The 18,918-nt window shown below is 33.3% G+C and overlaps 2 protein-coding genes and 1 long non-coding RNA gene across 5 annotated transcripts in view; 2 read left to right on the forward strand and 1 right to left on the reverse strand.

The window, feature by feature from the left end:
* The window catches only part of LOC147841852 (uncharacterized), a 202,938-nt gene that overhangs the window by 161,355 nt on the left and 22,665 nt on the right, over positions 1-18,918 (reverse strand). The window lies entirely within an intron of this gene.
* LOC147841862 (uncharacterized) lies at positions 854-4,201 on the forward strand. The gene is made up of 6 exons (XM_087274338.1): positions 854-1,542; positions 1,741-2,037; positions 2,431-2,727; positions 2,807-2,854; positions 2,972-3,013; positions 3,858-4,201. The coding sequence occupies exons 1-6, from the start codon at positions 1,491-1,493 to the stop codon at positions 3,887-3,889; spliced, it is 768 nt and encodes a 255-aa protein (XP_087130464.1). The 5' UTR covers positions 854-1,490; the 3' UTR covers positions 3,890-4,201.
* On the forward strand, positions 7,565-12,790 carry LOC137496659 (uncharacterized). The gene is made up of 10 exons (XM_087272938.1): positions 7,565-7,673; positions 9,127-9,423; positions 9,943-10,245; positions 10,902-10,949; positions 11,100-11,187; positions 11,484-11,535; positions 11,661-11,733; positions 12,041-12,130; positions 12,434-12,483; positions 12,583-12,790. Exons 1-10 carry the CDS (start codon positions 7,622-7,624, stop codon positions 12,637-12,639), a joined length of 1,110 nt encoding a protein of 369 aa, XP_087129064.1. The 5' UTR covers positions 7,565-7,621; the 3' UTR covers positions 12,640-12,790.

Consider the following 18,918-nt stretch of genomic DNA (forward strand, 5'->3'; position numbering starts at 1 on the left):
GTGTGATATGATTTGCCTTAAATAAAATATAATTTTATATTCTTTTTGAAAGACTCTATATACTGTATAACTGCAGTTTAACTATGTTTATATACTACCAACCCTCAACACAACCCCTTAACTTTCTAATTTTGACTGGAATGTAATGATGTGCAGCTTTTGTGAAGCTGCTCTGGAACAATAGCTATTGCGAAAAACGCTGTACAAGTAAACTTGAATTGAATATTATTCTATTTACTGTATTAGAACAGGTTACTGACGTACATGTTCTGTAAACATTAATGTAAGAAAATGTAAACAAAGTTTAAAAAATATACAAAGAAATGTGAAAAAGCTGATTTCTTAGTGCTGTATGGTGTAGTTCATCAGCCATTTTGATTTGTCTTTTTTTAATACGTCTGATTCACAGAATTGTGCATGGTAACTAAACACTAATAACAGGAGGAGGATTTACCCAAATTCATTTTGAAGCCATGGCTCAATGTAGTTAATAAACTATTTTACAATCCAATGAGATGAACCAAATTAGATAAATCCATCCTAATTTTGGTAACGTTTTGGGGAGTATAAGATGCATGCAAAATTTGTTAATGGAGAAAATAGTCTTGAGGAGTTTGTTTTGAATTTATATTCTTGACAGCATGGTTTCTGAACATGAGTGAAGCATGAAAGTACTTATTACAAGACCACCTAAGATTTGGTAAGTGTGTGTGTGTAATTGGGGGCATTTGGCATGTCATCCTGCCACATTTCTAGAATAATGCTAATAAATGTTTTTCTTGTTTTTGTCCAGATATCTACAAATACTTAAATCAAGAATCATTTTCTAGACCAGCAAATAAAAAAAAGTGCTGTATTAAGAAATAATATGCCAAAAAGTTTTTCCTTAAAACAAGCAAAATAATCTGCCAATGGGGGATGCAAAATATTCTTGTTTTCATTTTGACAAGATCATTTTACCCTATTGGCAGATTTCTTTGCTGGTTTTAAAGGAAAGCATGACAAAAATTTTTGCTTGTCTAGAAAATGCTTCTTGATTGAAAAAAGTTTTTGATCCTAGAAACAAGACAAAAATATGTAAAAAAAAAAAAAAAAAAAAAGTTTTTAAAAAAGTAAAAGTAAAAAAGCATTTTGCAGTGTACAGGAAGAGGAGTAGGAGAAAGAAGAATCAGTGTAGTAATGTGCTGTTTCAAAGACAAGAGCTTACATTTGTTCATGGTTCAAACTAAACATGAAGTGTAGATTCAGGAGATGTGAATATTGTTTGATCTACTTATAGGATATCCTCATGTTCGTGTTTCTCAAGCAGTCAAACATATTAATATAAACAACTGTACTGTACATGTGACTTTAAGATTAATGTTTATCTTTACAGACCCACTGCACATTAAAACGTAAATAGGTTTCCTGTGGTCTTTTGTTCTACTTCCTAATTTACCCTTATGTGGGTCTCAATCTGTGGTTGAGTCTGCTTTCTTACACTCGCTATAATGGAGATGTTCATCTTCACTGTTTTTCAGCTCTTTATGGTTCAGTCTTACGGTAAGAAATTATTAATTATGAAACGTTTACATTTGGAGTGAGGGTTTTTTAAAAATGTTAACTTTTTAAAAAATGTTAAAAGAATAATCAATGTAGTAATGTGCTGTTGCAAAGACAAGAGCTTACATTTGTTCATGGTTCAAACTAGACATGAAGTGTAGTTTCAGGAGATGTGATTATTTCTTGATCTACTTATAGGATATCCTCATGTTCGTGTTTCTCGAACAGTCATACATGAGTTCAGTTCAGTGAACATCAGCTGTGAGACGCCGGCAAAGGCTTTAGTGACTCAGTGTTATTTCTACAGTAAAAACAAAGAGCCAAAAATAAAAGTCAATCCACCATGTGAGCTGGAGTACACTGCTGCTGAAGTGCTCAGATGGGCAGGAGGAAAAGCCCCTGCAATAGTGGACATTCACTGTTTCTACACAACATATGAGCGAGGCACAGAGATCTCATCAGCAGAGTCTGATTCTGCCACACTGGTGATTAGAGGTGAGCCATTTCACTGCTAGTAGGGCCTTGTCAGACAAATGCTAAAATGCAAAGTGACTCCTGTCATGCAGTATTTAGACAAGGCGATGATTTGTGCTGGTTAGGATACAAATATAGAGCCATTGTTCAATGAGTGATAGTTTACATGAGAGTATTGACCAACTTGTGAAGTGTTGATATTGTAATTAATGCTGCATGATATGAATATTTTGTTTTTCTGCAATTTATATGGCAATATGAATACAGTTTGGCCAGATGACTATTTACAGAAGTTTGAATTTTGTTAATTAAATAAATTGTGAATGCAATTGTTTGTACTTTTGTTTTCACTCCAAAATTGCACATTACAAAATTATGCTACTTGTAAGTAAACATATAACATTTCTCCAGCAGGTCTTCCTCAGGCCAGACTGTCAGCGTCTGCTTTAGTTCTTCAGGAAACAGACACAGTTGAGCTGAGCTGTGAGAATACTGAAGAGCTGAAGATGGAGATGTGTGTATTTAACATTAATGGAAGAGAAAGTAACTCAAAACGGAGTTCTTCATGTCAGCTCTCACTCACTGCATCTCAGATCCGTGTTTGGTCAGCAGCTCAGAGTTCATCAGTGAAAATAACCTGCTTCTACACTGTGAAGAATGGACAATATCAAGTACAATCTCCGTCTGATCCAGTGACAGTTACAGTTCAGAGTAAGTTTTCTTTTAATTAAAATTCAGAAATAACTTATCTAAATAAAATAGTAAAACTTCATCACTTCTCAACTGTTAGTGATAGCATCTATTGGTGACCCTTTGACTTCCACAAAAACAACAGAAGGTGAAATGATCTCAGTTTAACTGTACAGGATTTTTTTAAAGAACTTTTCTGATATTGCATTATATAATTGTACATCCTTCACTGTTGATTTTAATATAAATTATCTTGTCTTAACAGTGACATCTACTACTAAAGCTTCAACAACAGCAATAAAAACATGTAGGTGACGTTTATTTATTTTAAAATTAAAAATTATATGCATGCTATTTAAGTGCACTGCCGATTTTCCAAAGTATTTAAAACACCCGTTTATTTAACATTGACTAAACCAGGGGTCACCAACCTTTATGAAACTGAGAGCTACTTCTTGGGTACTGATTAATGTGGAGAGCTACCAGTTTGATAAACACTTCTCAAATAACAAGTTTGCTTAATTTATTTTTAATTATACTTTATGTTTTTGGTAATAATTAATGATATTCATCCATGTGAAGTCACTGATCATGTTAATGATTCTCACAAAAGTCATCAACAATGATTTAACAGGGTAGGAAATACCCTGTATTTAATGTATCAATGTGCAACACTTTATTTTTATATATCTCTGCAAATATTTACATTTTTTATTGATTACTTCTATATAATATGAAGCTTACTGGTAATTGGCACTATGGTGAGCTATTTTTAGAACAGGCCTGCAGGAAACACATGTGATCCATGCTGGTGACCCCTGGACTAAACCATCACTAAGTGGTCTAAATAATTGTTTTAGAATACTATTAATAACATTGAAAGTGCTTTATGAAACTCTATTAACATACTACTTTCCATCAGACAGCCAGAAACATGTAATCACATTTTTGTCTATTAGAATATAATTTCTGTGTTATTATGTTAAATATAAATGCTTATTTAATGACACTGACAGTGACAAAATGCTAAAAACAACAATGTCTGGTATCATTATGCAGTAGTTGTTTTTCCTGTTATTATTATGATTTATTTCTGTTTCAGCTAGATTTCTTTGTTGTAACAGACTTTTTTCTCTTTTGTCTTTTGACAGACTCGAGGCTTTATTTCTGCCTGGACCCATAAGATTAGTCTTGTACTGCCTTATCAGTAATTCACATGCTGAGTAAGTGCATGCTTACTTGAAAGCTTAATTATAGGAGAACATATTTTTCTAAAACACGCTTATGACATATTAAATCTAAATTCTATGGCTCATTTTTTATTAACTGTTGTGCTGCACATTAGTTCTCACAAAATAGAAATTGTAACTGCAGCAGGTTTAATCTAATAATCTACTTTAGTTTACATTATTACCTTTATGGTTGATTTTTTCACGCCTGCTTTTATATATTAATTTCCACACATTTACTCAATAAAGTGACAACTGTGTGAATTATTTTGATTTAGTATTTGTTTTTGTTCAGTTCTACTACTTTATACAGATATTTTTGTTAAGTTTATAATACTTCATCTTAAATGTTCAGAACTTGTGATTGATAAACTTGTTTGATAATAATCATACATCAAAACGTTGAAAGATCAAAAATTCATTCAATATTGCTCATTGTAACACCCATGCTACTGTGAGGCTTGTGTTTAGGGTAGGGGTAGGTGTAGACATTTATAACAATGTAATGGGTAATTTTATAATAATATAAATAATTCTTGGGTGGCTCAGTGGTTAGCACTGTTGCCGCGTAGCAAGAAGGTCGCTGGTTCAAGTCTTGGCTGTTTCTGTATTGAGCATGGGTTTCCTCCGGGTGCTCCAGTTTCCCCCACACTCCAAAGACATGTGCTATAGGTGAACTAAATTGGCCGTATAGTGACTGTGAGAGTGTATGGGTGTTTCCCAGTGCTAGGGTTGCAGTTAGAAAACATATGCTGGATAAGTTGGCGGTTCATTCCGCTGTGGTGACCCCTTAATAAATAAAGCAACTAAGCTGAAAGAAATGAATGAATGAATGAATGAATAATTCTTGTTGCTAGCAACAGCCACTCGCACATGAACATCCACTATGTATTGGACCAGTACATCATCTTGCTACAGGCTGCAGCGAGGACACACTCTGCTTATTAATAAATATTATTAATTGTAGTACAGTGTCACAAAAATTATGCTATATTGATGAGCATCCACAGCTCTATCCTGTCTACAGATTTTACCCTGAGTTTGAGCACCCCTGATCTATATTCACCAGTTAAATAGATGTGCTCAAATTATAGAATAACGAGGACATCTGCTGGTCACATCTATAAAAAGACAAGAATACCGATGAAAACCTGAAACTTGTACAAATTCCTCCAACAACTCCTCCTCTAATATTTGACAGATCTCATCTATCCAACACTGCCTAAAGATACAAAACTGCAGCAGATCATAAACTGTATATTTTATCTTTCATTATTATTTAATCTGCAATTCTCAGGCATAGAATACAGTTATGCTCATTAAAATTATGTGTCTTATTCTGTGTAATTCTTAAATTAGTCTTATTAAGTGCCGATATTATTGACCCTTATTGTGAATGCAAATTTAGTGTTTAATATTTTTCTATTAATCAACTGCATTCGTCGTGTGAACAGGCCTTTATAACCATGTATGAACACAATAAGTATTGCATAGCAAGCTAATACCAAATATTTTACTTGGGTATACACATAAGTATAGATGCACACATACAGCTGACAAAGAAATTGTAAAAATATTACTATATAGAGACTGTGCATTAGTTCTTACCCTCCTAGGGCTTGAGTGTCCACATATGTGAACAGCACATTTTAGCTTAAGTGGCAATTTAAAACACAGTTTGAATGTTTTATATTTTGTTACAGACAGCGTCATCCTGCAACTGTTTTGCAGCATATGAAATGTGCCAAGCACTATTTGTAACTGTCCAGAATGAGAAGGAAAATGTTCTTTTTACTCTCCGGTAGTTAAAACATGTTCAAAAAATGTGTATGTTATATATATATATATATATATATATATATATATATATATATATATATATATACACACACATTAAAAAACATTCAGGAAAAAGTGTTTGATGAAAATTCGGACCAAGAGTCCACATATATGGACATAATTTTTCTCTAAAAGTACATCATATAAAAATATGATACCTAGATTTTATTCTAATTAGGTTTAAATAAGTCCAAATAGCAAAGTGAAATAAAAAGTGAATGTAAAAAAAACCCTTGGGCCATAAAGAGGTAAAAGCCCAGAATTACATTGCAGGTCTTGATGCCCAATTCTGATTTATTCACTACTCACTAATACTAGAATATTTACTTATATTAGCATATTCATACTATATCTTATTATTCACTTCAGCTTACATGGTTTAAAAGCGAGACATTTTTGATGTCTGTATACGTTACAGACATCGGGAACAAACCTAAATTAGATGTTCTAAACTGGAGAAAATGTTTTTAATTTTCAAAAGACAAAATGATTGTACAAACTTTTGCTTTTTAACTTTAAAAGGTCAGAAAACATTGGTTTCTTGCAACTGTCAATGAGCACTTCTCAGGATCCACAAAACACTGGAAATGCAGTAGTGTGAAGTCCATGGCTCTTGATCTCAACTAAAGAAAACATAAATGGATGATTTATTCACTGAACACTGGTCTCGGCATCAACTTTACCTTTTCACAGGACTAAACATGATGCTGAACAAACTGTAAACTGTGATTGGTTTCTTTATATGTCAATCACCTTAGGCTAATGAAAGCTGTGATGACACACAGACCTTCTGCCTAGCAAGCATTTTTGTTTTTTGTTTTTAAAATGTCTAATAGATGTCTAAAAGACGTCTAAACATAGTCACCTTGTCTTAAACAAGGCTATATTTGTCTTAAAACCTAAGAGACATCTAAGAATAGGCAAAACTAGACTAGTCATCAAGTAAACAGAAATGAATGACTACACATATAAAGTCTGTCTAATCTGTCTATATGATGACTGTAATAATGTTCGTTTTGTGGGAAGAAGAAGGCAGGGTCGGCGATATCAGGTAAGCACAAACTTTTATTTATAATCCCGGGGGGTATGTGCGTTTCGAGTCTGCAAGTGGACAGGCTCTCCTCTCTCTCGGCTTCTCCTTCTCCCCTATATGAAGGTGTCTCTCCGGCCCAATCACTAGAAAATACAGGTGTTAATAATTATTTATGATTAGACCACTGACCAGCCGCCGGTGTCTCCGCTTGCTCTCCTCCCCTTCTGGTTTCGATCACGCCTTCCCCACCACAATGACTAGTCTAGTTTTGGCCTATTCTTAGACGTTTATTAGATTTTCACTGACAGCCCAAGTTCAGCCTGGTTTTAGTCATTCTACATTTAGATGTCTATTAGATATCTATTAAACACAAAATTGTTTGCTGGGTTTTGTCACTCTGAAGACTAAAAGAATACTCATTATATTGTATAACACAGAGTGCTCCTGTTACATTTAAACAAATGCTGAGTTTTAACCCAACCCTGGGTTTGATATAGATAAACCCGACAATTGGGTTGAAAATGTCATTTTAATTTAATAAAAAATTTACCCAAGAATGGGTTTGTCCATAATTGACCCAACGTTTTGTTAATACAACCCAACAATTTATTTTTAGAAAAAAATTATTAAAACATTTTTTAAAAGTTTTTTTTATATAAACAACTGTACTGTACATGTGACCTTGAGATTAATGTTCACAGACCCACTGCACATTAAAACGTAAATAGGTTTCCTGTGGTCTTTTGTTCTACTTCCTAATTTACCCTTATGCGAGTCTCATTCTGTGGTTGTCTGCTTTCTCACACTCGCTATAATGGAGATGTTCATCTTCATTGTTTTTCAGCTCTTTATGGTTCAGTCTTACAGTAAGTAATTATTCATAATGACATGTTTACATTTGTAGTGAGGGTTTTTAAAAAATGTTAACTGTTGAATTTCACCATGAGAGAAAATGCATACAGTATTAGTGTCACTTTAACTGTGGTTTAGCAATGAAAAGGTTGTGTGAAATGATTTGCCTTATATATAATATAATTTTATATTCTTTTTGAAAGACTCTATATACTGTATAACTGCAGGTTAACTATGTTTATATACTACCAACCCTCAACACAACCCCTTAACTTTCTAATTTTGACTGTAATGTAATGATGTGCAGCTTTTGTGAAGCTGCTCTGGAACAATAGCTATTGCGAAAAACGCTGTACAAGTAAACTTGAATTGAATATTATTCTATTTACTGTATTAGAACAGGTTACTGACGTGCATGTTCTGTAAACATTGATGTAAGAAGTACAAGTACAAATGCAACAGAAGGAAAAATGTAAACATAGGTTTAAAAAAATACACAAAGAAAAGTGAAAAAGCTGATTTCATAGTGCTGTGTGGTTCATCAGCCATTTTGATTTGTATTTTTTTAATAAGTCTGATTCACAGAATTTTGCCTGGTATCTAAACACTAATAACAAAAGAGATTAAAACAAAACTATTTTAATAAGTCAAAGTTTAGAGGATTTAACCAAATTCATTTTGAAGCCATGGCTCAATGTAGTTAATAAACTATTGCACAATCCAAAGAGATGAAGCAAATTAGCTAAATCCACACTGATTTTGGTAACGTTTTGTGAGTATAAGATGCAGCATGTAAAATTTGTTAATGGAGAAAATGATTTTGAGGAGTTTGTTTTGAATTTATATTCTTGACAGCATGGTTTCTGAACATGAGTGAAGCATGAAAGTACTTATTACAAGACCACCTATGATTTGATAAGTGTGTGTGTGTAGTTGGGGGCATTTGGCATGTCATCCTGCCACATTTCTAGAATAATGCTAATAAATGTTTTTCTTGTTTTTGTCCAGATATCTACAAATACTTAAATCAAAAATCATTTTCTAGACCAGCAAATAAAAAAATAAAATGCTGTATTAAGAAATAATATGCCAAAAAGTTTTTCCTTTAAAACAAACAAAATAATCTGCCAATGGGGGATGCAAAATAATCTTGTTTTCATTTTGACAAGATAAGTTTTACCCTATTGGCAGATTTTTTTGCTTGTTTTAAGGTAAGCAAGACAATAATTTTTGCTTGTCTAGAAAATCCTTCTTGATTTGAGAATTGTTTTGATACTTTGACTAGAAACAAGACAAAAATCTAAGTAAAAAAAAGAAAAAAAAAAGCATTTTGCACTGTACAGGAAGAGGAGTAAGAGAAAGAAGTAATGTGCTGTTTCAATAACAAGAGCTTTAATTTGTTCATGGTTCAAACTAAACATGAAGTGTAGATTCAGGAGATGTGATTATTGTTTGATCTACTTATAGGATATCCTCATGTTCATGTTTCTCGAGCAGTCATATATGAGTTCAGTTCAGTGAACATCAGCTGTGAGACGCCGTCAGAGGCTTCAGTGACTCAGTGTTATTTCTACACAAAAAACAAAAAGCAGGAAATAAAAGTCAGTCCACCATGTCAGCAGGAGTACACTGCTGCTGAAGTGCTCAGATGGGTAGGAGGAAAACCACCTGCAATAGTGGACATTCACTGTTACTACACAACATATGAGAGAGGCACAGAGATCTCATCAGCGGAGTCTGATTCTGCCACACTGACAGTTAAAGGTGAGCCATTTCACTGCTGTTCTTCTGTTTCAGACTTTGCTTCATCAGTGTTTTAGCAACAATGGATGATTTGACAACAAAAAGACTCACTTAAAAATCAGTATTAGTCAAAATGTTATAATGTTGGTAGGGCCTTGTCAGACAAATGCTAAAACGCAAAGTGACTCCTGTCATGCAGTATTTAGACAAGGCGATGATTTGTGCTGGTTAGGATACAAATATAGACCCATTGTTCAATGAGTGATAGTTAGTTTACATGAGAGCATTGATCAACTTGTAAAGTGTTGATATTGTAATTAATGCTGCATGATACTGGAAAAATATGACAATGCAATATTTTGTTTTTCTTCAATTTATATGGCAATATGAATACAGTTTGGCCAGATGATTATTTACAGAAGTTTGAATTTAGTTTATCAAATTTATTGAGAATGCAATCGTTTGTACTTTTGTTTTCACTCCAAAATTACACATTACAAAATTATGCTACTTATAAGTAAACATATAACATTTCTCCAGAAGGTCTTCCTCAGGCCAGACTGTCAGCGTCTGCTTCAGTTCTTCAGGAAACAGACACAGTGGAGCTGAGATGTGACAATACGGAAGAGCTGAAGATGGAAATGTGTTTCTTCAACAAATATGGAAGAGAAAGTAACTCATATCTGAACTCTTCATGTCAGCTCTCACTCACTGCATCTCAGATCAGTGTTTGGTCTGGAGCTCAGAGTTCATCAGTGAGAATAATCTGCTTCTACACTGTGAAAAATGGACAATATCAAGTACAATCTCCTCAGTCTGATCCAGTAACCATAACAGTCCAGAGTAAGTTTTTTTTTATTACAAGTTCTGCAGTATATTCACAATAAAAGACAAACTTAAACACTTTTCAACTGTTTTTGATAGCATCTACTAGGGATGTAACTGTATCAGAATTTCACAGTATGGTAATACCTCAGTATGAATGTCACGGTACGGTATTTATTGAATCATTTACAGGAAAAAACAAAACTTATGAAAATACTCCAAAAAAGTGCCAAAAGTGTCAATGACATACAAATTAGCATCTATCTGTTAGCTTTGAAACAGGAACTTCAATTTTAATAACAAAAAATATAAAACCATGTAAAAAAAATTAAGTTTCAATTTAGTATTGTTGAAAACTCATGACATTCAACATTTAATCACTCACTCACTTAGATAGAGATGGGTTTAAAAGAAAATTATCATATAAATATAATCTGGTAAAAGCTGGTATCTCTGGGTATTTACAAAGCCCCCTGCAACAGAAAAAACCTCTCATTTGGGACTGAGGTTTCTGGGACAAGAGAGATATAATCAAGTTATTCTAGTTGTTTATTAGCCAAATAATGTCCTATCCTAACAAAGCATAGATTAATGTAAAGCATATTAATTCAACTTTCAGATAATTCTGACGCTTTTGTGGTCCAAGGTCATATTTGAGATTTGTTTTCTTGCAGCTCTTCACACTTCAACAGCTCATCCCCAAGCTCAACAACCAAAACCAGGTATTACTCTAAATCCTTTTCTTCTAATAGATATTATCTGATGACTGCATTCTTTTAAATGTACGTGAAACACATGCTGACAGACTGAACCTCAAATACCCAATCATAATAATAAACATGCATTCAAGAGTTGGTCATGTTTTGACACAGGTGGACTGCTTATAATTCTGGTTTCTACTGTTGGTGTCATTTTGGTTGGGTTCATTGGACTCATCTGTCTGTGCTGGCTTGCAAGTAAGTAACAGTAACAAAATAAAAACTCCATGTATTTCAATATAGAATTCATCATATGAGATTACTAATAAAAAGAGCTGACCAAAGTGTTGCACATGAATAAATACTTATCGCCTTTTTTCTAGATAAAAACAGAAGAAAAAAGTAAGCTTTTTAAAATGTGTTTATTTCAATATCTAAGTTTCATACATTTTGTGATTTAATTTTTGAAGATTATGTACATTGTGTGGTCTAGAATTGTTATTGTTTAGATTCTCATCTCACTTGTTCATGCCATTAAGATCAATATTTTATTCTTAGCAATAAAATGAGTTCAGTGAAACCGGATGTGCTCAGTCAAGAAAATGGTGTGGTGAGTATCAATGCTTTTGTAATTACATAACACAAATCAATAAAAATTATAGAGAATAACTGGAATGAGAAAAACAAACATTACTTTTATTTTCATTATTATTATTGCTAAATTATGTTCTTTAGAGTTGCTCTGGAACCACTGAGTTATTTTCTCTAATCACGTCTGCACCGGCCACATCTCAGCCCATATCTAAAGGTATGAAAACAGCATTCTCAGAAAGTGAGGTCAGATCCCTTCAGGGTTAGTGATAGACATCAACACATCAACATGACATTAGAAACATCATGCAGTGGCCACCGCTTCTCAGAAACTGATACTGCACTCATTTCTACTTTTCAGCATCATCATTGGCCACATATTAACTTTCAATTTCAGGTCAAAATTAAAATCTTTCACCCATGCTCTTTCAATCTTCAGTGACAGCCACTTCATGTTTGTTATTTTGCTCTAAATCATTTTCTCACATCTAACAATGTTTTTTCTGTTGTTTTTTTTTTCAAAGATTTGGAGCACCCAGTGTCACATCAGCACAACACAGCAGATCCTGAAAACATGTTTGTTACTTCTGTAAACCCAATGTACCAGACCTCAGGTGATGAAATTATTTCATATGATCTCGGTAGTCACATCAAGAGGACTGAATCTTTCTCATTTGCTCGCATGACTTGTTAATACATGCCTAGTATAGAAACACACTGTGGTTTCACATCTCAAAACTTTCTCACGAGTCATTTTAATGCTTGCATGAAGTGTTGAGAAGCTGGTTTCAGTCAATCTAAAATATGGCAAATGCGAAAAAAGCTACATACATCTTAGCTACTTTGTAAAAGCTTACAATATATAGCTCAAAACTTGTTTTACAAACTGTTTTAAAAGATTCTTCATTGCATTTCAGATGTTTTGGTCCCTAAACAACAGAAATCAGAAAATACAGAAGAAAACGAGGTGTGTATTGCATCAACACGTCACACACCAAACCCACACAATCGTCCAACATTATCAACAAATTTATCTTGTGCGTTTTCTCTTTTTCTTTCTCCTAAGAATGTTTACCATCTGTACTGCACAATTCCTGATAAACCAGTTCACTCAAACAAATGAGATCAAGAAGATGTACTGATGAGTTCAGAAGATTATCTAGAGGATTTGCTCTGACAAAGTCCAACAATTACATCTAAGAATTGCTTGTCTTTTTGATAATAAGGAACTAAATCAATGACTAATGTAACCATCTTTGCATTTTAATATATTTGGAAAGCCAATGTTATGTTTTCTGAGTTTTAGTATGTGAGCAATATAAGAAGTTAACACATTTGGTTATAGAGGTCTGACTGCTGTTTTTCCTGCTGGTTAATTAGAAGGTTTACTAGTTAAAAAAAATGTATATATAGTTTCTGAGAAAAATGCTAACTGCATTACAAAATGTTTGCCACTGTTTAAGGCATTTTAACTGAATTGTCCACCGAATTGATTGATAGGCGCCATGTTTCTATAATGACATGTATACACATCCACAGAACATTTTATTGCATTTAAAGCCACAGGCTACAAAAAAACAGCTGAGTTTTTTTACAGCTACACTGTACTCAGACAACAAAATGGGCAAATTCTGGGGGCTATAATAAATTATCTGATGGGTATTTTGAGCTGAAACTTTACAGACATGTTCTAGAGACAACAAAAGCTTATCTTGCATCTTGAAAAAAAGTTTAAAATAGGTGCCCTTTCATTTTCAATAGGCCAGCTCAAGTGATTTTGCATTAAAAATTGCAGCATTTAAGATCTGTTTTCGATAAAAAAAATTTTTTTAAAAAAATCAATGATCTGCCTGACTGATGCACAATATAAAGTGTGCCTCAGATTGGACAAGACGCACTACATTAAATTCCATTGTTCAGCACCATGTTTTTAAAATAAGAAAATAAATTTTAGCACAGTATCTTCAATGTAATTTCAGCACTCGCCTGCTGTTCCTCATATCGCTTCCATTTAAATGACCTTTCATCTCATTTTATGCTTGAACAACTAAATTAATGCTTAAGTCTATTTAAAGTATTACATTTTAATTTAATTAATAAACACTTGCTGTGCAAAAAGTTCATTGTATTTTATTACTGCATGAAAGACAATAAAACGATTTTGAAGATTAAGACATTGCGTTTTCTTTGTTTCTCATAAATAAATCACAATGCAAAACTAGGAAAACTGCATCAATGACAATTCATTAACAGTGAGGCTGTTCAAATACATATTTTCTAATATAAATTATTCTTTAAATCATATTTTTTTATAGTAATTGGAAACATTTAAAACATCCATGTGCATTACTAGATTATCTCACGCTGCCCTTAAATCCTGAGAATTACTGGACTGCTTTTAAAACTGAAGGACACATTTTATCAAGGATGCCTTTGAGATAAAATAAAATGAACAGTCACTCAAACACTTGCCTTCTTTTACAGTTTTTTACAATGGCTATGACAGTTTTTTAAATACATTTAACAAGTTTGCTAAACTCTTAACGTAGCAACACACCTAAAACACACAATTGGCAAAACAGTTAATTTCATGCTCAAAATCACACATTGTAAACTAAACCTCTAAACTACTTTTCAAAATACAATAATAAATGAACACACTACACCATGTCTAACAAAACACTGTAAACATGTTTCAAAATGAAATTATTGTTCAAAACACATGTTCTCTTCCAACAGAAACATTCAGTCAATCAGAACACACTGACAATAAAAACACTATCATCAGCTGACATTACAGAAACTGCATTAGTTTATGTCAGCTCTGCCCTTATATTTAAAGCCTCTCTACAGTTTTGTTTTGTTGGGTTTAGTAAATGCATGCATTTTCTTTCTTTTACTGCAAAAATTCTATACAAAAAATGAAGAATAAAAATCGCTTTATAACATTTACAATTTATGTAAAAAAAAATACAGACACAGAATTGCTGCAGAACAGACTTTATTTGCAAAAGGATTTTACTGCAAGATGAAAAAAAGCACCGCAATTACAATAAAAAAATAAACAAAGTAATCTTCTATTCTGCCCGGTCTTCTGCCACAAGTTCTCATCCATATTACACTTGATATCTTCTATGGCCCGACACGGTAACTATTGCCCTTTGGCCTATTATGTTTCTCCCACAGCGACATCCCCAGCCTTGTCAACAGATAATTCCATGTGGTAAACTCCAACTTCATGACTCTCTGAAAGTATAAGACACAGTGTGTGCAAATGCTGTACTGTATATCTACTGTATGTACTAATGGACTCCAGGTTTATAGTAGTTTAGTAGTATAGTAGTTTACTGCAAAGCACACAGTGTATAGTACAGTAATGACTGTTTTGCATAACCTTACCTGAATTTACAGTATTAGTAATGGAGTTCTTTGATGCGCTCACTGTTCCTTTCAAAAAACTTAAGAGTCCTCTTTTAGAACATATGATCATGTGCTTTCTATAGATGAGAATCATATATATATATATATATATATATATATATATATATATATACATATATATACACATATATACACACACACAACCACAATAAGCTGTTTCTCATTGACTTTATCCTATATAATTTTTGTTTAGAACATGGTGTTATCTGTTCTGACATGCTGTGTTAAAGCATTTGTAAATTTGACTGTAAAATTACGTTGTTTTGTTCTTGGTTGTGCTTGTGTGTAAAAGAAGTTCAAGCATTTTAAATGGGTGTTAACTAGATGCATTTTGTGACAAAGCAACAAGAAATGTGTTAATTGTATAGCCCACGAAGACGAATGTTGTGCTAACCATGTTAAAAGTTTAGGAAACTTGTTAAATGTATTGAAAAAAGTGTCATAGCCATTGTAAAAAACTGTAAAATAAATTTAGGACATGCTGCCACCTACTGGAGGTTTAGGTTTATATTTATCCAGCTCTTAAGCAGCCAAAGTGAAAGCCTAAAGCAGAATTTAAATGTATATAATGTGTAGTTATGGCTATAAAAAAATCCCACAAATTATCAAAATATAGTTTAGCCGATTTTGTGCTCGTCAGTTTGTCAAGTTAACAGTAGCTTCACCATAACTTATGTAAGAAATGGCATGCATATACAGTTGAAACCAGAAGTTTACATACACTCTTAAAAAAGGAACATAACCATTTTTTTCAAATGTCTTAAAGTAAATCATACTAAACGTTTACTATTTTAGGTCCATTAGGATTATTATTTACATTTGCTAAATGCGAGAATAATGAGAGACTTTTTTTTTTTTTTTTTTGAATTTTTTATTAAACAGTCAAAAGTTTACATCCATTTCCTTGTTTTTTTAGCTTTGCTTTTAAACTATAACTTTAGTCAAATGTTTTGGGAATCCTTCCACAAGCTCCTCACAACAGTTTGAGGAAATTTGGCCCATTCCTCCAGACAGAATTGGTGTAACTGAGTCAGATTTGTTGGCTGTCTTGCTCGCACAAGCTTTTCAACTCTGCCCACACATTTTCTATAGGATTGAGTTCAGGGCTTTGTGATGGGCACTCCAAAACATTCACTCTGTTGTCCTTAAAGCACTTTGAAATAATTTGGCAGTATGCTTAGGGTCATGGTCTTTTTGGAAGACCCATTTGTGGCCAAGTTTTAATTTCCTGGCTGATGTCTTAAGATATTGATTCAGTATTTCTACATGATTTCTTCATGATGCCATCTATGCTGTGAAGTGGACCAGTCCCTCCTGCAGCAAAACAGTCAAATTAACATCTGACTTTTTTGTTTAAATGGTTATGTGCCTTTTTATACAGTGTATGTAAACTTCAGGTTTCAACTGTATATTCTCCTGCATGTCAACTTGTTTATTTCGCATTTCACATGCATGATCTACAGTATTTAAGTCTACATTTTGTATTGAGAAGAAATTAAGCTTCTAACCACAGGCTGAGAGCTGTACTTCAGCGACACAAGTTTTTATTGCCATTTAGGAATGGTAATTGAAACACTGAAATCAGGAAGCACAGAATCATCGAATTAACTTTATTTGTAGCAACAGCACTCATCTCAAAAGGTTTTGGTTTTTAGTATGTTACTTCAGCCCAGCAGACAGAGATGCTTCATGATAATTCAGTGGGCTACACAAAAAACTAAACAATGCTGAAAATAACCCAACAAGCCAAAAGATGCATCATATACTGTAGTGCAAAAATTAACTCAATTGTTTTCTTGTCTAACACTCTACTTGCTAATTTACCCATTGTGTGTGTTTCATTGTGTTTGTTTCACACTCGCTGTGATGGAGTTGTTCGTCTTTATTGTTTTTCAGCTCCTCATTGATGTTCAGTCTATCAGTAAGTGATCTCTGCTGTTTAACTTCTAAAATACTCTATTAACCAGAAAATACATTTATAACAAATTCCCCCCAGGAGATGGATTGATAAGTGTTGTGATAGATTGATCTGTTTGATTCCAGAATCTCAGACTGTGCATGTATCTCCAGCTGTGAGACACCAGCAGATATTACAGTGAAGCAGTGTGATTTCACAATAAACAGAAAACAGCTAGAAGTCAGTCCTCTATGTGAGCTCAACCTCACTGGTGCTGATATGCTCTGACGGGCAGGTGGAAAATCTCCTCAATCAGTGGATATTACTTGCTGTTACACAACAAAAGGGAGACGAAGAAATAGATCACCTGATTTAGTTCCTGCCACAGCAACAGTTCTAGGTGAGATATTTGAAACGTCTATACAAATTTCAGAAACACTTCATCAGTGTTGGTGAATATGAGGATCACCTTCGCTTAAGCTATGAAATACCACTTTCAGTCAGAGCTGATTTTACCTGTAGTTTTTACTTTGAAGATGGTTCTGTGGGGGCCTTTCTGTGTAGAGTTTGCATGTTCTCCCTGCGCTCGCGTGGGTTTGCTCCGGTTTCCCCCACAGTCCAAAGACATGTGGTACAGGTGAATTGGGTAGGCTAAATTGTCCAGTGTATGAGTGTGTGTGTGTGAATAAGTGTGTGTGGATGTTTCCCAGAGATGGGTTGCAGCTAGAAGGGCATCTGCTGCATAAAAACGTGCTGGATAAGTTGGCGGTTCATCCCGCTGTGGCGACCCCAGATTAATTGAATGAATGAGTTGTGCGATGTGTTGTAACTGAAATTTTTGCGATAAGCGATATTATTGTCATTTTGAGATCATTTTTGGTACTGATTGTATAATGATTTTATAAAAGCATAATAATGCAAATTGCTATAAACACTTTTAAATACTTATTCTTAAGGTTATTTAGATTAAATAATTTGATGTTAAAAAGGTAAAGGTCCTGCATATACTATTAATTGTCCTATTAGGTAAATGTCCAGTTATAAACTTTGACACTGGTGTAGTAGAATGTAAATGTCGTTGTAAAATGGCTTTATTGTTATTTGTGAATTTGTAAATATATATTGCAACGGCAAAAAATATTGAAGTCATCTTTAAATACTGCAGGATAAGTCGATATATTGATTGTGACAGACTTTCATATATATTCAGGTAAACAGAATGATTTAGGATGAATATATAAAAAACAACCTGCCCAGCACACATTTCAGTTTTTATGTAATTTTATAGTGTATTATTACTATTATTATTATTATTAATATTATTATTATTAGTAGTAGTATTAGTAGTAGTAGTAGTAGTAGTATTAGTAGTAGTAGTAGTAGTAGATGTACTGCATTTATAATCACAAGTTCAAATAGATTTCCAAAATAAATGCATCATTGACATTTGGAAATCTCGGTTGCTGTTCAACAGCAGCCTCTACTGGAAAATCTCTGACTAACACAGAATGTAAGTGAGGTTATTTTGAAAACATACAACTCTGGAAATAATGAAGAAGCTGCACCAAATCTCCATACTTGCCCTGAACCCTCTTGCATTGCACTGCTTTATTTTTTTTGCTTCAGGAGTAGCATTAAGTTACCTAACAGCAATGTGAAATCACACCAAAATTTATGTGATTAAAATCCAGAATTATCACAGACTACGAATTTTCAAATCAGTAAAAATAAACTTTTAATATTGTTTAATTTTAAAATGAATTTAAAAAAAAATACATTTCTTTTATTGTTTGTGAAATCATATCAGACTCTGATACACTTGAATTTACACATACTGTTGATTCTCTGTTTTCAGAGCAGCATTGACTCCTCTTTCTACCACATACGGAAACTATTATTTTTTTTCGATCATAAAATATTATATTAAAAGTTTAAATTAATGAGCTAGTAATAAACACTGATATTAAATTAGTATTGTTTCCTACTAATATGATTTAATCTAATATCTGTTCTGTTCTGTTTCAGCTGATCCATGTTACTCACATTGAAGGTTAATCATTCACT

Source organism: Danio rerio, chromosome 11, assembly GCF_052040795.2.
Source record: "Danio rerio strain M-AB ecotype USA chromosome 11, GRCz13ab, whole genome shotgun sequence".
NCBI lineage: Eukaryota > Metazoa > Chordata > Actinopteri > Cypriniformes > Danionidae > Danio > Danio rerio.